At 42.4% G+C, this 23,042-nt stretch overlaps 1 protein-coding gene across 1 annotated transcript; it reads right to left on the bottom strand.

Annotated features, from left to right (window-relative positions):
• Window positions 1-2,707: 2,707 nt before the first annotated feature.
• On the bottom strand, window positions 2,708-15,776 carry SLC2A3 (solute carrier family 2 member 3). The gene is made up of 10 exons (XM_043881493.1): window positions 15,537-15,776; window positions 13,511-13,603; window positions 12,804-12,964; window positions 12,018-12,258; window positions 11,202-11,364; window positions 10,744-10,931; window positions 7,456-7,560; window positions 7,004-7,105; window positions 6,199-6,402; window positions 2,708-5,419 (listed from the first exon to the last, which is right to left on the bottom strand). The coding sequence occupies exons 1-10, from the start codon at window positions 15,549-15,551 to the stop codon at window positions 5,207-5,209; spliced, it is 1,485 nt and encodes a 494-aa protein (XP_043737428.1). The 5' UTR covers window positions 15,552-15,776; the 3' UTR covers window positions 2,708-5,206.
• Window positions 15,777-23,042: the final 7,266 nt, after the last annotated feature.

Genomic DNA, 23,042 nt, shown 5'->3' with positions numbered 1-23,042 from the left:
AGAGCGTCACCAAATCCTCATGCACAGATAGACTCAGCATTGCAAAATTATGAGGCAGGATATTTCAAGCACAAGAGAAGTGACAAGAGCCTAAGAGATCATGAACTTATGTATAGGAGAACTGGAAAGACCAGTGGGGCTAGACTTCAGTGAGCAAAGAGAGTACAAGAAATGAAGCTGAAGAAGCCAACTTTTTAGGTAAGGGAAGCAGAACTTAGTGTCAGGATAGTTATAAGAATGAATGAATGCAGATAGAAAAGTTGCACCAGGGTAATAGGAATAAACTGGGATGTATGGTCACCCAGTTTACAGGCCATAGCAAAGGAGTCTGGATACTATTTTTTTCTTTCTTTCTTTTTTTTTTTTTTACTGCTCAAACATTTCCATTTCATTTATTTATTTTGGCTGCACCCTTTGGCTTGTGGGATCTGTTCCCCAACCTGGGATCTAACCCAGGCCTCTGCAGTGAAAGCACCGAAGGAATCCAAACCACTAGACACCAGGGAATTCCACATCGCCACCACCACAAAAAAACCCCTAAAAACCTCCGTTTTTATTTTTTGGGTGTATGGTATGTGGGGATCTTAGTTCCTCGACCAGGGATTGAATCCAAGAACATTGGAAGCTCCAAGTCTTAACCACCGGACCACCAGGAAAGTCCCTAGAAATCTCTTTTTTAAATTTAGCTTTCTGACTCTTAAGTGTTGTGCTTTTGCTTTTGCCTTCAACACTTTCATGGTTTTCTGCTCCTCAAGAAGGAAATCCTGCTTGATCCTGTCGAGGACACATTTGGCTCCCATGGACCCACCATAGGTCCTGCTGACATGCTTTTTCATTTCAGACCACCTCATTAGATCTTCACATCTCACAGCATGAGCCCCCTACCATCTGTAGGGTTTGATGCTTCCCCAACCTTCTTGTAATTCTATCACCAGGAGTCCCAGACAGCCTAGTTTTGTTAGAGGTTGTGTTGTAGGACAGCCAACTATGTAGGTCGAACCCTGGGCCATTCTGAAATCCTCTAGATACCATCCCCTGAAGAGCCTGGATACTATTTTAAGCGTGACTGCTTTAAGTGGGATTGGAAGGCTTTGAACCCTTGTTCTGATTTTGACCCTTGACATGTTCTGATTTTTTTTTTATCTTTTGGCCACACCAGGCAGCATATGGGAACTTTGTTCCCCAAGCTGGGATCAAACCCGTGCCCACCTCTCCAGTGGAGGTGTGAATGCCTAACCACTAGACCACCAGTGAAGTCCCAACATGATCTGATTTTAAAAGATCACTCTAGTCATGTGGAGAATGAATTATAAGGAAGCAAAGGTGGAAAAAAGGAGCTAAAGCAACCAATTTTAGAGAATATGATGCACTCACTGACGGCCAGGTATTCCATCCTTTCATTCTACCCCTAACACACAGAGAACCACAGAGTAAGGTTATGTTGGGAGCAAGGAAGGCTTTATGGAGCTCCTGCTTGGCCCTTGTAGAAATAAGAGAGTAGCCTTTCAGATATCTGTAGTAAATGAATGGAAACTGGGCAAGGGAGTTTCATAACTACATGAAGGAAAGCATCAAAATGTTGAGCGCCCATCATGGGTATGAGGTGTTTTCTTACATAAGTTAAGAAGTGTTGAATCAGGATGGACCTAGAGATGATCATAGTAAGTGAAGTAAGTCAGACAGAGGAAGACGAATATGTCACTTATATATATGACCTCAAAAAAAAAAAAAAAGATACAAATGAGCTTATTTACAAAACAGAAACAGACTCACAGACTTGAAAAACAAATCTATGGTTAATCAAAGGGTAAACAACATGGGGCGGGGGGAGGGATAAATTAGGAGTTTGGGGTTAACATACACACACTACCATATATAAAATAATCAACAAGGATCTACTGTATAACACAGGGAACTCTACTCAATATTCAGTAGTAACCTATATGGGAAAAGAATCTGAAAAAGAATGACTGTGTGTGTAACTGAATCACTTTGCTATACACCTGAAACTAACAACATGTAAATTAGCTATTTTTGTTGTTTAGTCCCTAAGTTGTGTCCAACTCTTTGCAAACCCCTGGACTGCAGCACGCCATGCTTTCCTGTCCTTCACTTATCTTCACAAAATCAGCTGTAGCTGAATGTAAAATAGAAATTAAAAAAACAAAACAAAACCCAGCAACAGTGAATCAAATGGAGAGGTAGCAGGGACCCTGCCCGTGGAGGGGTTGTGTTAAGCCAGGGTAGTAATTGATTGGAAGCTATTGAATTTTTCAGCAGTACAGTGATAGAAACATGTATGTGTTACATGTGTATACATATATATAGATGTGATATAAATGTATCTGTGTGATATATATACAATGTGCTTGCTCAATTGTGTCCAACTCTGTGATTCCATGGACTGTGGCCTACCAGGATCCTCTGTCCATGGGATTTTCCAGGCAAAATACTTGAGTGGGTTGCTGTTTCTTACTCCAGGGAATATCTTCCCCTCCCAGGAATTGAAACTGCGTCTCTTACATCTCCTGCACTGCAGGCAGGTTCTTTACTGCTGAGCCATTGGAAAAACATATAATACACATATATTATGTGTATATATATGAATACCATGACATTAATGTAGGATGAATTTCAGAAATCAAAGACTGGAGGAGAAAGGAAATAGAAAAGAGCATAAGAGAAAAATCAGAAAAATTCTCACTGGTGAAAGCAAGCAACATAATTTATTAAGTATGCAAGGCAATGCACTAAGGCTTTTCCATTTCATCTGCGCATAATAAATGAGTATGGCTATTTTCATTTGTACAAAACTCTTGTATAAGAAACTTATTTAGGTTACAACAAGTACTAAGCAGCCACACAGTGTTTAAAGCTGACTTGTTACAGAGGAAGGTCCCCCCACCCCCGCCCCCCGACACACAAAAAACCAAGCCTGTGATGTTATATATGTACATTCAGAATTTTATTTCAAAACAAAGAACCGTAGTAACAATAATAGAAAAAATCCATTTGGAAATCATTCACAACCTGGTCACTGAGAACTGGGAAAAATTCCATGCTGCACCCCTGGCAACCCACTGGTCTAAGGAGTTGGAGCAGAGGTGCAGTTGGAGGCCAGTCCCCTGTCACGGCAAAGCCCTGTCCCAAGGCTCTGCGAGTTTTGTACCCAAAGCCTCAGCAACCAGAGGGAATGGTAAGAACTTAGAACCAAAATACTGTCATAGACAAGGGTTTGACTGAAGGGCTTGAAATATGTAAGCACCAAAGAGGGAAAGGGAGATCAAGTAACATATGAAGGAGGGATGAAGAGCCCAGTCTCCACTTCTATAAATACTGGATGATCCTGGAGGTGGCTGTGGGCTGTGGCAAATGTAATCCCTCCATCTCAGCAAACCCTCTGGCCACCCCAGATCTAGAAGCTTATTGTCCCCTGAAGAATGCCTCCCTCTCCTCCATGACGCCCTTCCAGCACACCCAGGAGGCATCATATCCTGGTCTCACACTCTCTCCTGTCTTCTCCTGCTGTCTGAGTGGGGAGTGAGTCCTCCACTCTGTCTCAACATTTAGGGAGTTCTCTCTGTCCTCTCCAACAAGGAAAGGCAGCCAGATGAGATGGAACTCTGAAGCTTCAAAGAAAACCATTGATGCAGATTCCACCCAGCAGAGGCAGTTTTGTTTACATATACACGAGTCTGAACACATTATACCCAATAGGAGCCTTAGGAACCTAACAAGATAACCAGCAACTGCTTCGTGACGGTGCACACACGTTCACGCTCACGTGTGGGCCTTGCCACATATCCACACAGACTGTCACGTGTGGTCTACAGGAAAGTTCAAGTCCCTCAGGGGGCACCTGACATAACACAATGGCAACATGGTAACAAGGGTAACGACATGGTTACAGACATAAACAAGCATGAGATGACCCTCATGTAATAACACATGTCAACTGGATAATAATCGTTCAGGGAAAAAAACCGTCTTCCAGCGCTGAGGTTACAAATTCCAAGTTAGCTATAAACATCTCTAAGTTCTTTTAAAGCTATGGCTTAAAGCAAAATAAAAATCAACATCTAAAATCCTCTAAACAACAAACTGAAGAAATAATGAACCTCTACCAAGAACCAAGATTTTTGGTTGCTCACTTGGGAGGCTCTCCCACCAGATGGGTGATAGGAATTTTTTTTTTTTTTAAGTGAGTTCACTACAGAGAAAGAAGCTGCTTGGTCCAGTGAGGGGAGAGAGGATCTGTAGAAATAACCATCCCTTCTCTGGACTCCATCCAAAATTAGAACCCATAAACCCCTATTAACTAAAATGCCCACCTTAGCAATAATCCTAGATTTCAAGTAATACTACATATAATCTTAAACGAAGAAAAAAGTTCCAAAGGAAACCAATAGCTTCTTTATATAGGCACATGACTTTTCTGAGAAAGTTGAGAGTTTTTATCTGAAGGATAGAAATTGTTAAGAGGCAAGGCAATGTGCAAACCTCACACACCACATCATGCATTCTCCAATCATGCATGACCTTTCTCCCTAAATCTTTCCCTTCTTATTGCACCTTAACCTCTTCGGTATCCAATCTTCCACCCTATAACCTCTCTTGAAGCACCTCCCTCTAACCTCAATTTCCTTATGCTTTCATTATTTGGTAAAATTACTTTATATTTAAAAAAATAAATATTTATGCAATAAAACCAGAAGATAAAATAAATAAAACTCAAGTTAATTTGCTCAGCAGAGCTGTACGGAAGTGAAGAAGGAGCTCTTATGGAATCCCTCTCTGCCCTCCACTCTTAAGTGTACCTGCTTCCTGGTGAGTCTGAGGCTGGAGGAATGGCACCTTCTAGCCCATTCCCCAGAATGCCTTGAGGCAATTTTAGAACCTAAGGGAGCAGGAACTGGCCAAGTTGTCACATACCAAGCGGCCAATCCCTCCTGAAATGAAGGTAGGTTTACTTGGTCTCTCCTGAGCTGAAGAGAATGTCCAAGAAATGAAAATTTTAAAAGCCATTGAAGACAACGACTAACCCCAGCCTTGGGATCCTCTGAGTGCCCATCGAGTATGTGGATGAGAAAGGAATGGAGTAGCAGCATTCAGAAACAGTCCTGGGTTACAACCTGATGAGGTCTCCCCACTTGCTCAGGGGGAGGTTGCTTTTCGTGACGGGAGGGAGGTGGGTAAGAGGCATGTCTTAGGCATTGGTGTCCTTCGTGGGCTGGATGCTGTTCATCTCCATGATGGGGCCTTTCTCACCGCGGGTTCCTGTCTGCACCTGCCCTTCAAAGGCTCGTGTAATTTCCTCAAAAGTCCTGCCACGGGTCTCAGGAACTTTGAAGAAGGTGAAGACCCAGAAGATAACGAGGAAGGCAGTGAAGACGATGAAAACGTAGGCACCTAAGTAGAACTGGTGAAGAAATACAGAACACAAGAGTCAGTCAGTTCCCTCACAATCATATTTCCAATAGCCTTGAAGGCATAACCCCCCTAGACTTCATCAAAGCAGTGTGGTCTCTTCAGAGACTTGCTCATGATTTGATTGGTAACTTCCTAGATTTCTCTGCAATTTTGTGTCATTCCTTTTCCTAGTCATTAAAGTTAGCCATTTTCAAATACCTATTGAGTTTTTAGGACTTGATTAATATCATTATTTTATTTATTTTTGGCTGCACCAGGTCTTTGCTGCTGTGGTTGGGCTTTCTCTAGTTGCTGTGAGTGAGGGCTACTCTTTTTTTTCTTGAGGGCTACTCTTTAGTTTTAGTGTGTGGGCTTCTCTTATTGCGAAGCATGTGGCAGGTGAAGTCTTCCCAAACCAGGGATCGAACCCCTGTCTTCTGCTTTGGCAGGTGAATTCTTAACCAAAGGGCCACCAGAAAAGTCCTTTCGATTATTTTTTAAAATCTGGGTTTCTAAAAGATTCACAGAAATTGTAAATACATCCTAGATGTCCACTGCTAGTTCCTTTATTTAACAAATCAACTCTAGGCTATTTTACAATAGGACCTACCTCATCATTAACATCCTATCCTCAGTGAGCCTTTTGGATCAGGCCATTAATGCTACACCAAATGATGGATTTTAAATATTGATTTGGAATCCTAAGGCCTATCATTGCCATTCTGTTCCTAAGCAGAACTATGTATTAGCTGGTTTCAACATGGGTTGGGTGAGTTTTAAGTTACTTACCGCGGCCGAGGGGAAGAGCAGTCCAACCAAGAAGTTGGAGGTCCAGTTGGAACAACCAGCCACTGCCATGGCAGCCGGGCGGGGTCCCTGGCCAAAGAGTTCAGCCACAATAAACCAGGGAATGGGGCCTGGGCCAATTTCAAAGAAGGCCACGAAGACCAGGATGGCCCCAATACAGATAAAGCTCATCCAGCTATAATGATCCTACAAGAAAGGAACAGAGGAAAGTTAGTATTAAAGACAGCATGACCAGGTAGGCGCCAGCTTCCCACAGATGAGGACTGATGGAATAATGAAAAGTTCCTTCTATCCCATGATATAAAGGAGTTATTGGACCTAGAACCCTTGGGCTTTGTTGTTGTTCTTGTTTTTGCTTTGGCTGCACTATGCAGAATGTGGGATCTTAGTTTCTGGACCAGGGATTGAACCCTCACTCCCTGTGCTGGAAGGCAGATTCTTAACCACTGGACTGTCAAGGAAGTCCTAGCAGCCTTGGGCCTTGGAATCTTAGCAGTATGATCACACGTGTTATTCTGCACATTTCTGAGACCATTTCATCAGCCATAAAACCAGATTAATGACCTTAATATCTCTTTAAGAATGAAATGAGACCATGTATTTTACAAGCTATATGTCATATAGCTATAGGGATGACAGCAATTTAATTATCTATCTCTGAAAATCCACTTTTCTTAAAACTGTGCATACTGCTTCTCCCAAAGTTCACTTGTATAATCACCAAACCTCGACGACCCACACCCTCACCATTCCCCACTCCTCCCTTTCCTTTACAAAGAGTACTCACCTTTAGTAACAAAGAAATCGTCATGAGGATGGAACAAAAAGCCATCCCTCCAAGGCCAATCAGGTGTAGTGTCCTCCTCCCAGCCCTTTCCACCAAGAAAACCTAAAAAATGATTTAGAAAAAGTACCCGTGAAACAATGTCACTTTCTTTTTCATGAAGACACTATGAGCTACTGGAAGCTGCCTGACCAGCAGCAGGGTACCTGAGATAGTCATGCTGTCTCTCTTCTAACTCTGAGTCAAGAGCGTCTTACACGGTCCCCTCTGTGCTCCCCTTTGCCCATCTGTTCATTCACCCATCATTCAATAGCTCTTTTCCCCCACAGGGAATTAGAACAAAAAAGGTCTAACTAAAAGGCAGCAGGGAGATGGAAGGACACGCCACCTATACTTGAATATGTGTAGCAAGAATTCCCCACCCTGCTTGAAAATGATCAAAACATCTGACTTACAGACACCACGGTGAAGATGGTGTTGACCACACCTGCGCCGATAGTGGCATAGACCGGCTCCTGAACACCTGCATCTTTGAAGATTCCTGTTGAGTAGTAGAACACCTAAAAGGGAACAAAAGGTACAACTATGAAATACAGTATGCGTAGCAGCTGCACTGAACCCTCAGAAAATCAACTCAAAAGTCCCAGAAGTTCAGGAGTTCCTTCCAGCAATTTGTTGTTGTAGTTCAATCACAGTATCTTTTCTGCAAACAAATGATCTTTTGTAATTCATTTTCTTCTTAGTTGTTTTCAATTCTAGCTACTTAGTTCCATTTTTTTTTCCCCTCCAAACTATGCTCTTTCTTACTGCTCCATTTAGTCTCTTCCTCAAGTCTGCTTCAGTAACTTAGATAGAATGGCTTAAGTCCTGTTAAGTTTTTCAATTCTGCTTTACTGATAGACTCTTACCCCAACTGTCACCCCCACCGACAATGATAGGCATTGATGGATCAACTCGATAGTGAAGAAGGGTAACCTCAGCCTGCTTGTTTTTAGAACGTGGGCTGGAATTCCAGGCACTGGATCTTTGCAAGTGTTTTAGTAAATGACACCAGTGATTATTTTAATTGAATGCACACTATTAAATAAGCTACAATTAATACTATTCTTATTATTTGGTCAACACTGTGCTAATACGTAGGGCTGCCACAACTACCATAACTTAAGAGATATGGAAACATTGGGCTCAGACCTGAAGATAACAAGGCAACAGGATCTAGGTTGCTCAGGCCCTTAGGCTTGGTTTGGGAGTTTATGATTTCACCCAGAATATCTGCCTCCATGGCAGCCCCTATTCAGCAAACTTTAAAAAAAAAAAAAAAAAATTTACTGTGGTACATTCTGTTTTTTTTCTTTTTTTCTTATTGTTATTTATTTTTATTTTTTGGCTGTGCCATGCGGCATGTGAGACCTTAGTTCCTACCCAGGAATTGAACTTGTGTCCCCTGCATAGGAAGTGCTGAATCTTAACCACTGGACTGCCAGGGAAAAGTTCTTCATCAGAGTTTTTGATCAACATACACGTCCACATTGGGAGTGACTGTCTGCAGAAACAAGTCTTCAAAGCCCTACAGCCTAAGATAGAAACCATGTATATTTTCCAAAGTTCAGATTCAGGCTATGCTCTTGGAAACTGAGATAAGTAGGGTCATCCTCATTAAAAACTGCTGCTCTGGGAGAGAAGCAAGGGTGAGCTAATTAAAACTTGTTTTTTTTTTTTTTTTTTTAATTCCAAGAATATTTAATAACATAAAGCTTGTAAGGAAAGACATTTGAACAGTTAAAACTAGAGATGAATAATTATGCTAATTCTCTTTCTTATATAAAAGCACACATATCAAAAACCTAACTCAAACATACACACCTCAAGCAAACTTCTTATAATAAAGTCATGCTGCCTGGAACCTTGGAGCCAGGTTACGCTCACCGTTACATCATTTTACCAAAAGCCGGTTTTACTTTGCTGGGTAAACACTGTCCAGCCTCTTACCCTTCTGCCTTTAAGGGAGATTAAAAAACACAGACTGTTCAAAGGTAGGTTGGAAAAGTGACTTTCACCCACCATTTACTGAAGTGGAGGAGGGAAGGGGGAAGGGTCCTGCCTGCAGAGCACTCATCTATCATCTGTTAACTTTCCCAGGGTGGTCTTTCTCTGATCCTGTTCTGCAGGGATCAGACTTGGGGGAGGCAAGCAGGTACCTGGGGTGCAGAATTAAAGAAGGCGGCCTTCTCAGGACCGTCTTATACCTGGACACCTCCCTCTAGTCCCAGTCTCACTGTTCTGGAAAGTCTTAAATGTACATTTTATTAGTGTTTTTTGAAATGAGGAAATTTGAGACTGAGATCCATCGGAACCACCCAAGAGGACTTTTCAGACTATCTTCCCTCCCAGGTTCTAATATAACAGCCTCTATTCCCTCAGGGGAAGCACAAACACGAGTTTCCTTGTGGTGCATTAGGGAGAGAGGCTAAGGACCAACTTACTATTTTAAGTTATGTATTTTTTGCAAAATTGCCTTGTCATAAAATGGTTTGATCACACTGATCATATTATGATGGCAAATCCTCAGCTCATGAATTGGTACTTGGAGAGGTCTGGAGTGTTCTCCATATCCAAATATATCCAAATATTTTATCTGCAAAAGGACAGAGATGTAGGAATACCTTCTCTGCTCACACCCAGGACTCAAAAAGAAGGAACTAGACTTTTGCACAGAATACCATGGCTACCTGCCCGATGCTAGCTTCCATTTAGCCCCACACGTTAAACAATCACAGTCACTAGTCTAAGTTGAAAAAATATACACAATGGTAAGACCAGCTCTGTCTGGGTACCCACACACCTCCTAATTGCTCCCTAGGGCTTTGCACTGATTTCAGGTTGTCAAGTCCTGGGAAAAAAACCCCAAGGTATGTCAGTTCTCAGATCTGCTTGGATTACATGGCCTATGTTATCATTGATGACATCATCCAAGACAGATCAGAGTTAAAGAGAACTGGATATTTAAAAAATGAGTGGCTGGGAATTCCCTGGTGGTCCAGTGACCAGGACTTCGCAGTTTCACTGTGGTGCCTGGTAACTCCTCACTTCCAATGCAGGGGGGACGGGTTTGATCCCCTGTTGGAGAAGTAAGATCCTGCAAGCTGAGAGGCACAGTCAAAAAAGAAAAAAAGCAGTCCAAAACTGAGGATGAATAAAAATTAGATAAATTGTGATACTCCATAATGTTAAAAGAAATCTGGACGAGGACAAATGTTCACAACAAGTTCTAAGACTAAGGGTGAGAAATTTTTCATTCTCTCATCTTGCCACACAAACGTGTATTATAGACATAACTTTAGAAGATAAATACAAAGGCAAGTCTAAACCTGGATAATGTGCATTTTCTGAGAAACCAATACCAGGCAAACATTGTGAGAGACCCTGGGTATGTCAGAAGGTGAGCAGTGGCCAGTGCGATTCGCCTCTGTTCAGGTGTGTTGTTGTTTAGTCACTAAGTCATGTCCGAATCTTTGTGATGCCATGGACTGTAGCCCACCAGGCTCCTCTGTCCATGGGATTTTCCAGGCAAGAATACTGGAGTGGGTTGCCACTTCCTCCTCCAGGAAATCTTCCTGACCCAGGGATCGAACACTCATTTTTCCTGAATTGGCAGGTGATTCTTCACCACTGAGTCTCAGGGAAGCTGGTCAGGTGATTCCAGTGAAATGTGTAGGACACATCTGCCCCGAATGGACACTTACCGCATTGATCCCAGAGAGCTGCTGGGAGAGCTGGAGCATGATGGAGATAATGATGGGTTGCCGGTAGTTGGGGGCGCGGAAGAGCTCTAGCACTGTGACGTGCTTCTCCTGCGACATCCGCATACTCTCATCCTTCATCTCCTGGATGTCCTGAGCCACGTCCTCGGTGCCCCAGAGTTTCTGGAGGACTGGGGAAGAGGAGAGGTCATAGATAAGGTACTGGCTAATGCCTTACACCCATGAGACAGCTGGGAAAACACCACTCTGAGGAGTCCTGTGTCTGGCCTTAACTTGCCTTCTCATCCCTCACCCCATGTGACTTCAGAGTAATCAGACAATTTTCTGCTCAGGTTTTAGAGGGCAGGGAAAGGAGATGACAAGAACCAGATCCAAAACCCTCATCTTAAAACAAACCACAGTCCTGAGGTTCCTATAGTGAAAGCATGAAGGATACTCACTGTCCTTTGCCTTCTCCTCCTCCTTTCTGTTAATGAGCAAGAATCTAGGACTTTCAGGGCAAAATGGAAGGGCAGCACACTGGATGATGGCTGGTAAGATGGTGAAGCCCAGGAGCAGAGGCCAGAGATCTTCAGTCCCCAAGATGACTTTTAGACCAAAGATCTAGAAACCAAAGACAATACTAAAAATTCCATACTTTATAGGCCATATGCTTAGTTGCTCAGTCATGTCTGACTTGTTGTGACCCTTTGGACTGTAGCCCCCCAGGCTCCTCTATCCATGGGATTCTCCAGGCAAGAATACTGGAGTGGGTTGTCATTTCCTCCTCCAGGGAAGCTTCCCAATCCAGGGGTCAAACTGGAGTCTCCTGTGTCTCCTGCATTGCAGGTGGATTCTTTATCCACTGAGCCATCAGGGAAGCCACAAATTGATTAAAAAAAAAAAAAAAATAGTTCAGAAAATCATCTGGCCTTCTATCACCGGGAAAGATAGCTTTTTCTTTTTCTACCCTAAATGTTTCCTTAGCCATCTATGAGCTCTAATAATACTAATATCTGAAACATATGTAGTTGAATAAGTGCCAGACATTTTTTGTTTGTAAAAATTGAAGCATGGTTGATTTAAGTACCGATGTACAGCAAAGTGATTCAGTTATACAGATATATATACAGAACTTTTTAAAAATATTATTTTCCATTGTGTTTATCATAGATTATTGAATATAGTTCCCTGTGCCACACATTTTTTTTGGTGACTTTATCTGTGTAAATTCATTTAACGAGCCATGAATGAACACTCAATAAGTTCTAGAGTACCTGGGCCACCAGAATTCCGATAACGATGCCCAGCTGGTTGAGAGTACCAAAGGCGCCCCGCAGGGCAGTAGGGGAGATCTCTCCAATGTACATGGGCACGAATCCTGTGCAGAGTCCACAGAAGAGGCCGATAATCAGTCGACCCAAGATCAGCATTTCAACTGACTGTGCTATTTTGCAGAATCCCATAAGGCAGCCACCAGCTATGGCCAACAGGTTGACAATAAGCATTGAATTGCGCCTGGAAGATTAAACAAAGATAAGGGAAATTTGCAAAACAGTCCACCTCTCCCCTTCTTTCCTAGTCACTCTACCATTCTCCAGGCTCATAAAGCTTTTGGTCTAACTTTTCCACTTTCTAGTATCAGAACATATCAGATTGGGATAATCAGGACTAACGGTTCCTACACCTCAGCCTACATAAGACTCACCTAGAGAACTTATTGCAGATTTTCTCCTCTACATCCTAGCTATAGGGTAGGATTTTAGCAAGCACTTTAAGGCCATTTGTTCTCAAAGTTGTCTACAAACTAACAGCATCCATCAGCTAGAAATTTGCTAGAAATTAAAATTGTCCCACTCAACCCCAGACTCATCATTAGGCCTGAATGTGGCTGGGGGGCGGGGGAGGGGGATGGAGACTGGTCTGTGGAATTGGTTTTCCCTTGATGGGAATGTGACATGCTTTCCATTCAAATGCACCATCACCTCCCTGCTCTAAGCCTCAGTGCTTATCTTCAGTGCAACCACTATAGCCCCCTTCCTTGCACAGTTTCTGGTCAATACCTGCCAAATCGGTTGACAAAGAGTCCCACGGAGAAGGAACCAATCATACCACCCACGGAGAAGATGGCCACGGACAAGGACCACAGGGATGTGAGGAGCACGCTGGACGGGGGGGTTTCTGACCGCTCTTCCAAAGTGTAATTGAGAAAGTCTTTTATGATCTGCCAATTAAAATGGGTGGTGGGAGAAAAGACCATTACAGTTGGATGAGAAAAGAGACAAACACTCAGGATCTTCCCCTCCCTAAGAGAACAGTGTTCCAGTTACTTTCTAGGTAGAGAGTTGAGGGAATAAATAGATGGCAATGGAAGAGACAGGTAACACTGGAGTTCATGTTACCAGATCTGAAAAGAATAACTTAGTTGTCCTGAAAAGGCCAGTAGGTAGTAGTACTGATGTACTTCTGTTCAGGGATGACCTCACACTGCCCCCCCTGTACCCCAACTTTGCAACCAACCTCTAGGGGACAATAAGGGAAGTGTGTCACCAGAGGGTGAGAGGATGAACCGGCCCAGTCCAGGGTGCAGGGAGCCCCTGAGCCTCTTGCTTTGATCAATGATTCAATTAGATCCCCACCAATATCATGCCCCATCTCAGTCTTAGCCAAGTGAGCTACCAAGTCTGTCTAAGCATGATAACTCTGGAAACCCTACCTAAAGGGATACTTTCCCCACTCCAAACTCAAACTCTTGTTGCCTGGCACTCACCGCCTCAGGAGCATTGATGACTCCAGTGTTGTAGCCATACTGGAAAGAGCCTATGGTAGCAACTGAGATGGCGAAGATCAGAGGTGCGGTGACCTGGGGGGAGGGTAGAGAAGAACATTCCTTAAAAGCCTTGATCCATGACTGGCTCTTATTAAGGAGAACGCATCATGAAATTTTTGCACCTTGTTTTATGTCCCTGGATATGTTCCAGTGCCTCCCAGTTTATAGTCTCTGGGAACTTGAATTTGTATTCTGCTGCTGTCTGAAAATGGTATAAATCTTAATTAGGTTGAATTGGTTCATAGTGCTTTTCAGGTCTACCACATTCTTCTACTTTTCTGTGTATTCACTCTATTAATTTTTGAGTTTGACATTGAAAATTCCAACTAAAAATCTTGATATATCTACTTAAAAAATTGTAATATACAGTGGAACTATACGTAACTTTGTTCTGTATTTGCCAAGTCTCCTGTAAATGTGTTATACTTTCATAATTTAAAAAAGAGAAATACCATGAAGATAAAATTAAAGAAAATAAAAGAGAAGATGTATGTACTAGAACTCAGCCGGTTGGTGGTATGAAAACAACAACCATTTAGGTAGTGAATAAGGAACACAAAAGAACTGAAGAGCTTATACGGTGATATAGATGAGCATGAAGAGTAAACCTAGGGAAATTCTGGCAAGAAAATTTGAGAAGGGACAAGTTAGGAGAACTGTGGTTAGTCCGTTTGGAAGTATCCTAACAGCTGCCCCAGGCAAATCCCCAGGCAATCACAGAATTGTGCTCAGGGATAGAAAAAACTGAGGCAGACTGAAAAGCCTTAGGATTGCTGAGAACAGATTATTCTGCGAACAGCTAGAGCCAGTGTAGGCTCACCCGCACCCCAAATTCCACAAAGGCACGAGTGCTAGTGATATGTCGTCATCACCAGGCTGCTTGAAACTCTGGGTCACAGAATCTGCAGGATCCACCCACCGTACCACCGTACCTTTGGTCCCATCTGAAATTCTTCCCGTTCACTTGAAGAGGTACTGCTATTCCCCACCCACCCACCAGGGGGCGAGAAAAAGCTGACTCCCAATCCAAAATGGAGACATTTTGTGAGGGGGCTGTGCTGAAATCAACCCAGTCATCACTCACCTTGTCGGGGATAATTCTAGTAGGTGTGATCTTAATTTCTACCCCAAGAGAGCTCCATTTTTATGCCTGAGAGCTCCCCGCCCCCGAGAACCCTTTCTCATCTTAAACTCCTTCCCTTTCAAGTCAGGCAGTGGCAGGCCTGGAGTTAACAGTTCCCCAAATTGACCTTGCCTCCACCAGCATCTAAGTATCCCCGAGGCCCTCAGGGGCAGCGCTTTCTGTTTCATCCACTCCTTTTAGTAGAAACCTCTTATTTTCTCTCATCATTTATACTCCTTGAGGGCCTTCCCACTTTTTCATCCCTTCGCTCATCTTTTATTTTCAGATAAATTACCTTAGTGAAAATGCCTTTCTCCCTACAAATACCGCATCCACAACACACAATAATATATTAATATACTGTGCGCTCACAAGCATGGAATTCTCTCTTCAGGTAATCCAGGGAATCCCATAAGTCATAGAACAGATGATGGCTGGGCACCGACCCGGCACTCCCAAAACACCCTCAGGTCTTTTCAAGGTCTAAAGCATCAACACCACCATACCGCCCCCGGTCCCCTGAACACTCAACTTCACATCCTCAAAAGCATGTAATTGTATTAAAGAAAAAAAAACACACACTCATGTGTGCTATACAAGCACAACTTCTCCAGGTGACTTTTCCCACCCCAAGAAGGTGAATGGAACTGGGATAAATCCTTTATAGGACATGACATCCGAAAAGAACTGTGGAAGTGCGGCCCCGCAGGCTGGGAGAGCAATGGGAAAGGCTTCCAGATTGCTAGGTGACTCCGCGTAACAGCTCAGCCAACGCCGGCACGGCTTGCCTTTCCGAGTGCATCCCAAGCCGGCAAAAAGAGCCAGTAACCGTATCGCTCTTACCTTCGTGGTCCCCATGGCCCCAATTTAATTCTCTTCAATTCTTCGATAAAGATCTAGGAGTGGGACTCCAGAGACCCCTCTTCCAGGCGGCAAAACCTCCAAAATGTCCTCTCTCGGCGGCAAGTTTTCCTCCTCCAGGTTCTCAGTAGCGAGCCTATAGCTCACGCGCCTATATAAGCTTCTGAGAGGGCGGAGCCCGGCAGACAAGCCCCCAGCCCCACCCTACCCGCCTCCAATCTTTTGAGCTCCTCAGACGTGTGGACCTCAAACACGGCCCCCTCCCTAGGCAACACCCCCAACCCCTTTTCGAAACCACATCCTGCCCCCACCCTACTCAATTTTTTTTTTTTTAAGCTTCTCCTCCTTGTTTCACAGACAAAATGCTCCGAGAAACGCTTAGAGGGAGGGCACATACACTTTATTTTTTGCTCTCGCAAGTGTTCAGAATTGATTCAATCTGTAAAAAGATGAGAATAAAGGCTATCCATATTTGGCAAAGGTCGTTGGATGTAAACAGAAGACATTCATAATCCTATGACTTTATCAGCTGCTGTTTGATTTCAGGCTGTGTCTACAGCCTTGGAGGGGAGGGAAGGACAGTCTGAGAGAAGGAAAGCCAAGGAAGGAAGAATTGGAAGCGATTTTGGCTCCACTTGTCCTCTGACTTAGCATAGTCTCTCCTGGGAGAAAACCTGAATATCCAGGAGCCAAACCAACTCTTCCTGGGTTCCAGGAAGCAGAGAATCAGCTGGCCTGGGACACAATCCAAACTCCTGTAAATGCCGTTCACCAGCTTCCCACCCAGCTGAATCCTACTCACTCTGCAGCGTTTTGCCCCTAGTCTCATGCTGACGGCTTCTAGAGAGAGAACAATTGTAAGGTTCCACGAAACATGTGTTTTATCTGCAGAGCACAAACTGTGTATCAGAAAGAAGTTGGGGATTCATCAGTAGAGAGGATCAAAAAGTCCAGGCCCTCAGCAGTCAACGGTGCTCCCCCTCTTCCACTTAAAACATTCAAGAGGGACCAGGGCAACTGCTTCTTATACCACTGGAGAGAACTGCCTATGTCCTATTCCTTCTGGGCTGTGAGAGAAAAGTGTGAGCTACACATCTGGTTTCCAAGCCATACAAGAGAAGTGAGCCAAATGAGGAGGAAAAAGATAGAAGGAAAATGAGAGCAGAGGAAGATGAAGGAAAATAAAAGGCCAGAGAAGTGGCTCCCACTTCAGTCTAGTTGTAGTTAAAGAGTTGGGTGAGCAATTATATGAGGCCTTTAATGGCGGGAAATTATCAATAGTCAAGTTCCCAATGCCTATCAATCTGTAGCCTAGCAACCCCAGCAGGGGAAGAGGGGGTGGGGTGGCAGAAGCAGGTGAAGAGGTTGAATTTGGCTGGAGGAGTCACTGATGATAGCGCATCCTCCTTTGGGGTTTTGATTGGGTGCCTGGAATCCAAACTGGTACTACTGGGCCTTAAACAAACCACATCATGTGGTCTGTCCTTAAATGAGGATTAAAAAAAACAAAACAAAACAAAACTGAAGTATAACTGACTGACATTTTTATATTAGTTTTAGGTGTACAACATACTGACTCAGTATTTATTATTATTTTGGGGGAGTAAAAGTTTTTTATGTTTTTTTTTTTTTAAACTTTTTCTTCTATATTGGAGTATAGCTGATTAACAATGTTATGATAGTTTCAGGTGGACAGAGAAGGGAACACAGTCACACATGATTTGATATTTATATACGTTACAAAATTATCACCACTAAATGAAGGTATTATTCAGTCTGGTTGTTAGTGGAGAAAACTGGCGATGAGTGAAACGTGACTTCCAAAAAAACCTTCCCATAAGTCCTCCCTCCCCTCCCCCGCGTCACCCCCCTGTATTCCAGGAAACCCTGAGCCAGGAGGCCCCTTTAGTTACCACAGCAACTGAGTTTAGCAGCCTAAGGACAAAGAATATCCTGTATGGCAGCACTGCCAGCAGAAATTCAATCTAACTCATTTATATAAGTTTTCTAAGTGACCACATTAACATTTTTAAAAGAAAAACATTAGAAAGAAGAATTGATTTTCATAATTATTTTATTTGACCTGATAGCCAAAATAATACTATTTGAACAAATAATTTATGTACATATATTAATATATATTAAGATAGTTTACTTTTTTCTTCCTAGTCGGTCTTTGAAATCCAGTGTATACATTTCGTTTACAACACATCTCCATCGTAGACTCTGTTTTCTACAACTACAGTAATAAGTCGTTCTAATCAAAACAACAAAGCTGTGTTTGATGGGAAAATATTTTCAACTGCTTCAATTTTAAATGTACTAAAATAAGCAGTTTGGGTCCTCAGTCCCTCCTCAGTCCTGCCAGCCTCCTACGTGCTCATCGGCACCAGGAGGCTGGAGGCTGGACCCTGAAGGTTCACACAGAGATGCGCGTCTTTTTCTTCATTCTTTTTGAATCTTTGATTTTTATTTATTATTTGTGTCAGAATATCATTCTTTTTTTTTTGGCCGCACAGCTTGTGGGATCCTAGCTCCTTGACCAGCGATTGAACCCGTACCTTCAGCAGTGAAAGCGCAGAGTCCTAACCAGGGAATTCCCTCACCATGTCATTCTTGGCTGTAAATCACTTTGTCTTTTATTTCTCATTTTCCTTTGCTTTAGAATGATTTTTTCTTTACTGTTTTGCAAGAGAAAATGGCACCAGTGAAAGAAAAAAGTAGGTCTTTCGGACCCCTTCATCCACTCAGAGCAGGCTACAATGTGATTCCAGAAGATTTATTTTCCCCATATTTAATGAAAGGACAGATGAAATCATTGTAAAGGCCTAGAATTATATCTGTCTCAAATGATTTGTGTAAAATCAGGGTAGTGTAACAATTCCCAGGGTCAAGCTTTAGATGTTTGAAATCTGTAGGTTTTTCCTTCTTGCTAGAAGAGGAGGGAGGATGAAAGGGAGGGAGATCTGAAACCTGCTTGCAGTGGCTACACTCAAACTGCCTTTAAAAAAGTGGCTAAGTGGCTGAGAGGGACAGAGAAAACTCTTTTCTTAAATGGTATTTTTAAACGGTAAAAACGAATTCAACGGGATCTCAAGAATTTAAGACTAGGCTGAGCATGTTGAGACAATGCTCCTTGAGCAAGTGGGTTTCTCAGAAACCAGATCAGGAACCTGACTTGTCCCCAAGGGGACAGGGACCTCCCAGTTAGGCAATCTTCATCCTCGGCCACAGATAACAGTTGCTCAAGATGACTGTTTGCTGATGTGTTGGGGAGATTGGTTGTGGGGGGGCTGGGGTCTTGGGGGCACTTTGGAAGCAGGCCGCACTAGCTTCCAAGCTCCATGCAGTCAGGAGCCACAGCTCAGGCAACCAGCCTCCAGGAAGTAAGCCAGGGAGGCCAGAAAACTGTCCTACAGTGGGTCTCCTGTGTCATTTAATTCCTGTGTGATGTTCTTCCATCTTTATTGAAAACAGGAGGAGGCAATGGGGTGGATAAATTTAAAAATGGAATCCGTTGGGGAGGAATTGGCATGAAATCCCTGCTTAATGGTTTAAGGGAGGTCAGCTTAGAAGAATGGGGATCATGACCTGAAATCTCTTAGATCCAAATGCAGGTATTTGCCACCGAGAATCTCAATCCCTGTTTCGGGTTCCTTTGTGGGAAGATGTTTGGAAATGTGATAACCAAGCAGGAAAACAAACAGATCCCAAATCCTAAAGCCTAGAAACAAAGGGCTGTAAACACATTTACCTTGTCAAGATAAAGACAGGGAAAACTACCTCTTCAAGAAAACAATGTAAATGGTATTTCAAGGCGCAACAAAAAAGCTAGCAACTGCTTTGAAGATATCCGAAGTTAATTATACTCTTTGCTAGTATTTGTAATATTCTTCCTAAAGAACAACTTTTGCACAGGATGTTATTTATTAATCTTCTTTTATTAGGCTAGGTTTAGATAGAGTTGATTGTGAATCTTAAAACACCACTTATTTTCAGAGTAGAAAATAAAACTCTCAGGGTGAAGAAAGAAAAAATTTGAGAAATGTTGACTTTCCTGTCTAAACAGGGTTTCAACCATTCATCATTCCAATTGATTCTGAAGGACCTAATCCCATCTCCCAGATCCTTACTATTTTCTTCTGCTCCTTCACTCTCTTCAAAAGTTAATCTATCACATGCCAGTGCTAGATGAATTACCTTAAATAAAAAATGTCGGACACGACTGAAGTGACTTAGCTTCACACAGAGACTAGCATGCACACAAACCAAAATATAATCACATCATCTCCTAATCAAGTCACTTCAACAAGTTATTGAATAAAGTCTAAATCAGTGCTATCAGGAATATAATGTGAATCACATATGAAATTAAAAATTTTCCAGTAGCCACATATAAAAAATGAAAAAAATAAGTGGCCCCCTTTAAAATTATACTTTATTTAACATAATATGCCCTCAGTTTACTTCAGTTCAGTCGCTCAGTCGTGTCCGACTCTTTGCGACCCCATGGACTCCTGCATGCCAGGCCTCCCTGTCCATCACCAACTCTCGGAGTTTACTCAAACTCATGTCCACTGAGTCAGTGGTGTCATCCAACCATCTCATCCTCTGTTGTCCCCTGCTCCTCCTGCCTTCATCAATCTTTCCCAACATCAGGGTCTTTTCAAATGAGTCAGCTCTTTGCATCAGGTTGCCAAAGTATTGGAGTTTCAGCTTCAACATCAGTCCTTCCAATGAATATTCAGGACTGATTTCCTTTAGGATGGGCTGGTTGGATCTCCTTGCAGTCCAAGGGACTCTCAAGAGTCTTCTCTAACACCACAGTTCAAAAGCATCAATTCTTCTGTGCTCAGCTTTCTTTATAGTCCAACTCTCACATCCATACATGATTACTGGAAAAACCACAGCCTTGACTAGACTTATGTTGGCAAAGAAATGTTTCTGCTTTTTAATATTCTGTCTCTAGGTTGGTCACAGTTTTTCTTCCAAGGAGTAAGCGTCTTTTAATTTCATGGCTGCAGTCATCATCTGCAGTATTTTGGAGCCCCCCAAAATTAACTGTCACTGTTTCCACTGTTTTCCCGTCATTTGCCATGAAGTGATGGGACCAGATGCCATGATCTTAGTTTTCTGAATGTTGAGTTTTAAGCCAACTTTTTCACTCTCCTCTTTCACTTTCATCAAGAGGCTCTTTAGTTCTTCTTCACTTTCTGCTATAAGGGCGGTTTCCTTTGCATATCTTAGGTTATTGATATTTCTCCCGGCAATCTTAATTCCAGCTTGTGCTTCATCCAGCCCAGTGTTTCTCATGATGTACTCTGCATATAAGTTAAATAAGCAGGGTGACAATATACAGCCTTGACGTATTCCTTTTCCTATTTGGAACCAGTCTGTTGTTCCATGTCCAGTTCTAACTGTTGCTTCCTGACCTGCATACAGATTTCTCAAGAGGCAGGTCAGGTGGTCTGGTATTCCCATCTCTTGAAGAATTTTCCACAGTTTGTCGTGATTCACATAGTCAAAGGCTTTGGCATAGTCAGTAAAGCAGAAATAGATGTTTTTCTGGAACTCTCTTGCTTTTTTGATAATCCAACAGATGTTGGCAATTTGATCTCTGGTTTCTCTGCCTTTTCTAAATCCAGCTTGAACATCTGGAAGTTCATGATTCATTCATGTACTGTTGAAGCCTGGCTTGGAGAGAATTTTGATTATTACTAGCTTGTGAGGTGAGTGCAATTGTGCAGTAGTTGGGGCATTCTTTGGCATTGCCTTTCTTAGGGACTGGAATGAAAACTGACCTTTTCCAGTCCTGTGGCTACTGCTGAATTTTCCAAATTTGCTGGCATATTTAGTGCAGCACTTTCACAGCATCATCTTTCAGATTTGAAAAAGCTCAACTGGAATTCCATCACCTCCACTAGCTTTGTTTGTAGTGATGCTTCCTAAGGCCCACTTGACTTTGAATTCCAGGATGTCTGGCTCTAGGTGAGTGATCACACCATCGTTTATCTGGGTTATGAAGATCTTTTTTGTATAGTTCTTCTGTGTATTCTTGCCACCTCTTCTTAATATCTTCTGCTTCTGTTAGGTCCATACCATTTCTGTCCTTTATTATGTCCATCTTTGCATGAAATGTTCCCTTGGTATCTCTAATTTTCTTGAAGAGATTGCTAGTCTTTCCCATTCTAGTGTTTTCCTCTATTTCTTTGCACTGATCACTGAGGAAAGCTTTCTTGTCTCTCCTTGTTATTCTTTGCAACTCTGCATTCAGATGAGTATATCTTCCTTTTTCTCCTTTACCTTTAGCTTCTCTTCTTTTCTCAGCTATTTGTAAGGCCTCCTCAGACAACTATTTTGCCTTTTTGCATTTCTTTTCTTGGGGATGGTCTTGATCACTGCCTTCTGTACAATGTCACGAACCTCTGTCCATAGTTCTTCAGGCACTCTGTCTATCAGATCTAATCCCTTGAATTTATTTGTCATATCCATTGTATAATCATAAGGGATTTGATTTAGGTCATACCTGAATGGTCCAGTGGTTTTCCCTACTTTCTTCAATTTAAGTCTGAATTTGGCAATAAGGAGCTCATGATCTGAGCCACAGTCAGCTCCCAGTCTTGTTTTTGCTGACTGTATAGAGCTTCTCCATCTTTGGCAGCAAAGAATATAACCAATCTGATTTCAGTATTCACCATTTGTTGATGTCCATGTGTAGAGTCATCTCTTGTGTTGTTGGAAAAGGGTGTTTACTATGACCAGTGTGTTCTCTTGGAAAAACTGTTAGCCTTTGCCCTGCTCCTTTCTGTACTCCAAGACCAAACTTGCCTGTTACTCCAGACATCTCTTGACTTCCTACGTTTGCATTCCAGTCCCCTATGATGAAAAGGACATCTTTTTTGGGTGTTAGTTCTAGAAGGTTTCATAGTTCTTCATAGAACCATTTAACTTCAGCTTCTTCAGCATTACTGGTTGGGGCATGGACTTGGATTACTGTGATATTGAATGGTTTGCCTTGGAAATGAGCAGAGATCATTATGTTGTTTTTGAGATTGCACCCAAGTACTGCATTTTGAACTCTTTTGGAAAACAGTTACCATATCAGTTAATATGCATTATCTACTAATAACTCTGATGGGACACAAATAATTCATTTTGTTAAATGAGAAAATAACTTGCTTAGGCTGACATACATGGTCGGCACATGTTATTGACCAGATTTGAACCTAGAGTCAAGCTCCAAAGTCTTTGCTTTTCAGAATCACATATGTTCCCTCTCCTTATGTCACTCAGTCTTATTTCTACTATTCTTCCACATATACCTTTATGTTTCAACTATACCTAACTACTTACAAGTATTCAAATAAATCATCTCTATTTGTTTGCTAAGACTGGGTGATTTAATGAGAAATGTTTGTGGTCTTTGTCTCCATGTCTGGCATAAAAATGTCCTAAAACCCTTGGAATTTCCTGAGTGGTAGGAATGTC

Source organism: Cervus elaphus, chromosome 22 (assembly GCF_910594005.1).
Source record: "Cervus elaphus chromosome 22, mCerEla1.1, whole genome shotgun sequence".
NCBI classification, from domain to species: Eukaryota; Metazoa; Chordata; class Mammalia; order Artiodactyla; family Cervidae; genus Cervus; species Cervus elaphus.
The sequence above is the reverse complement of the archived record's forward strand: the minus strand, read 5'-3'. Positions and strand labels throughout refer to the sequence as shown.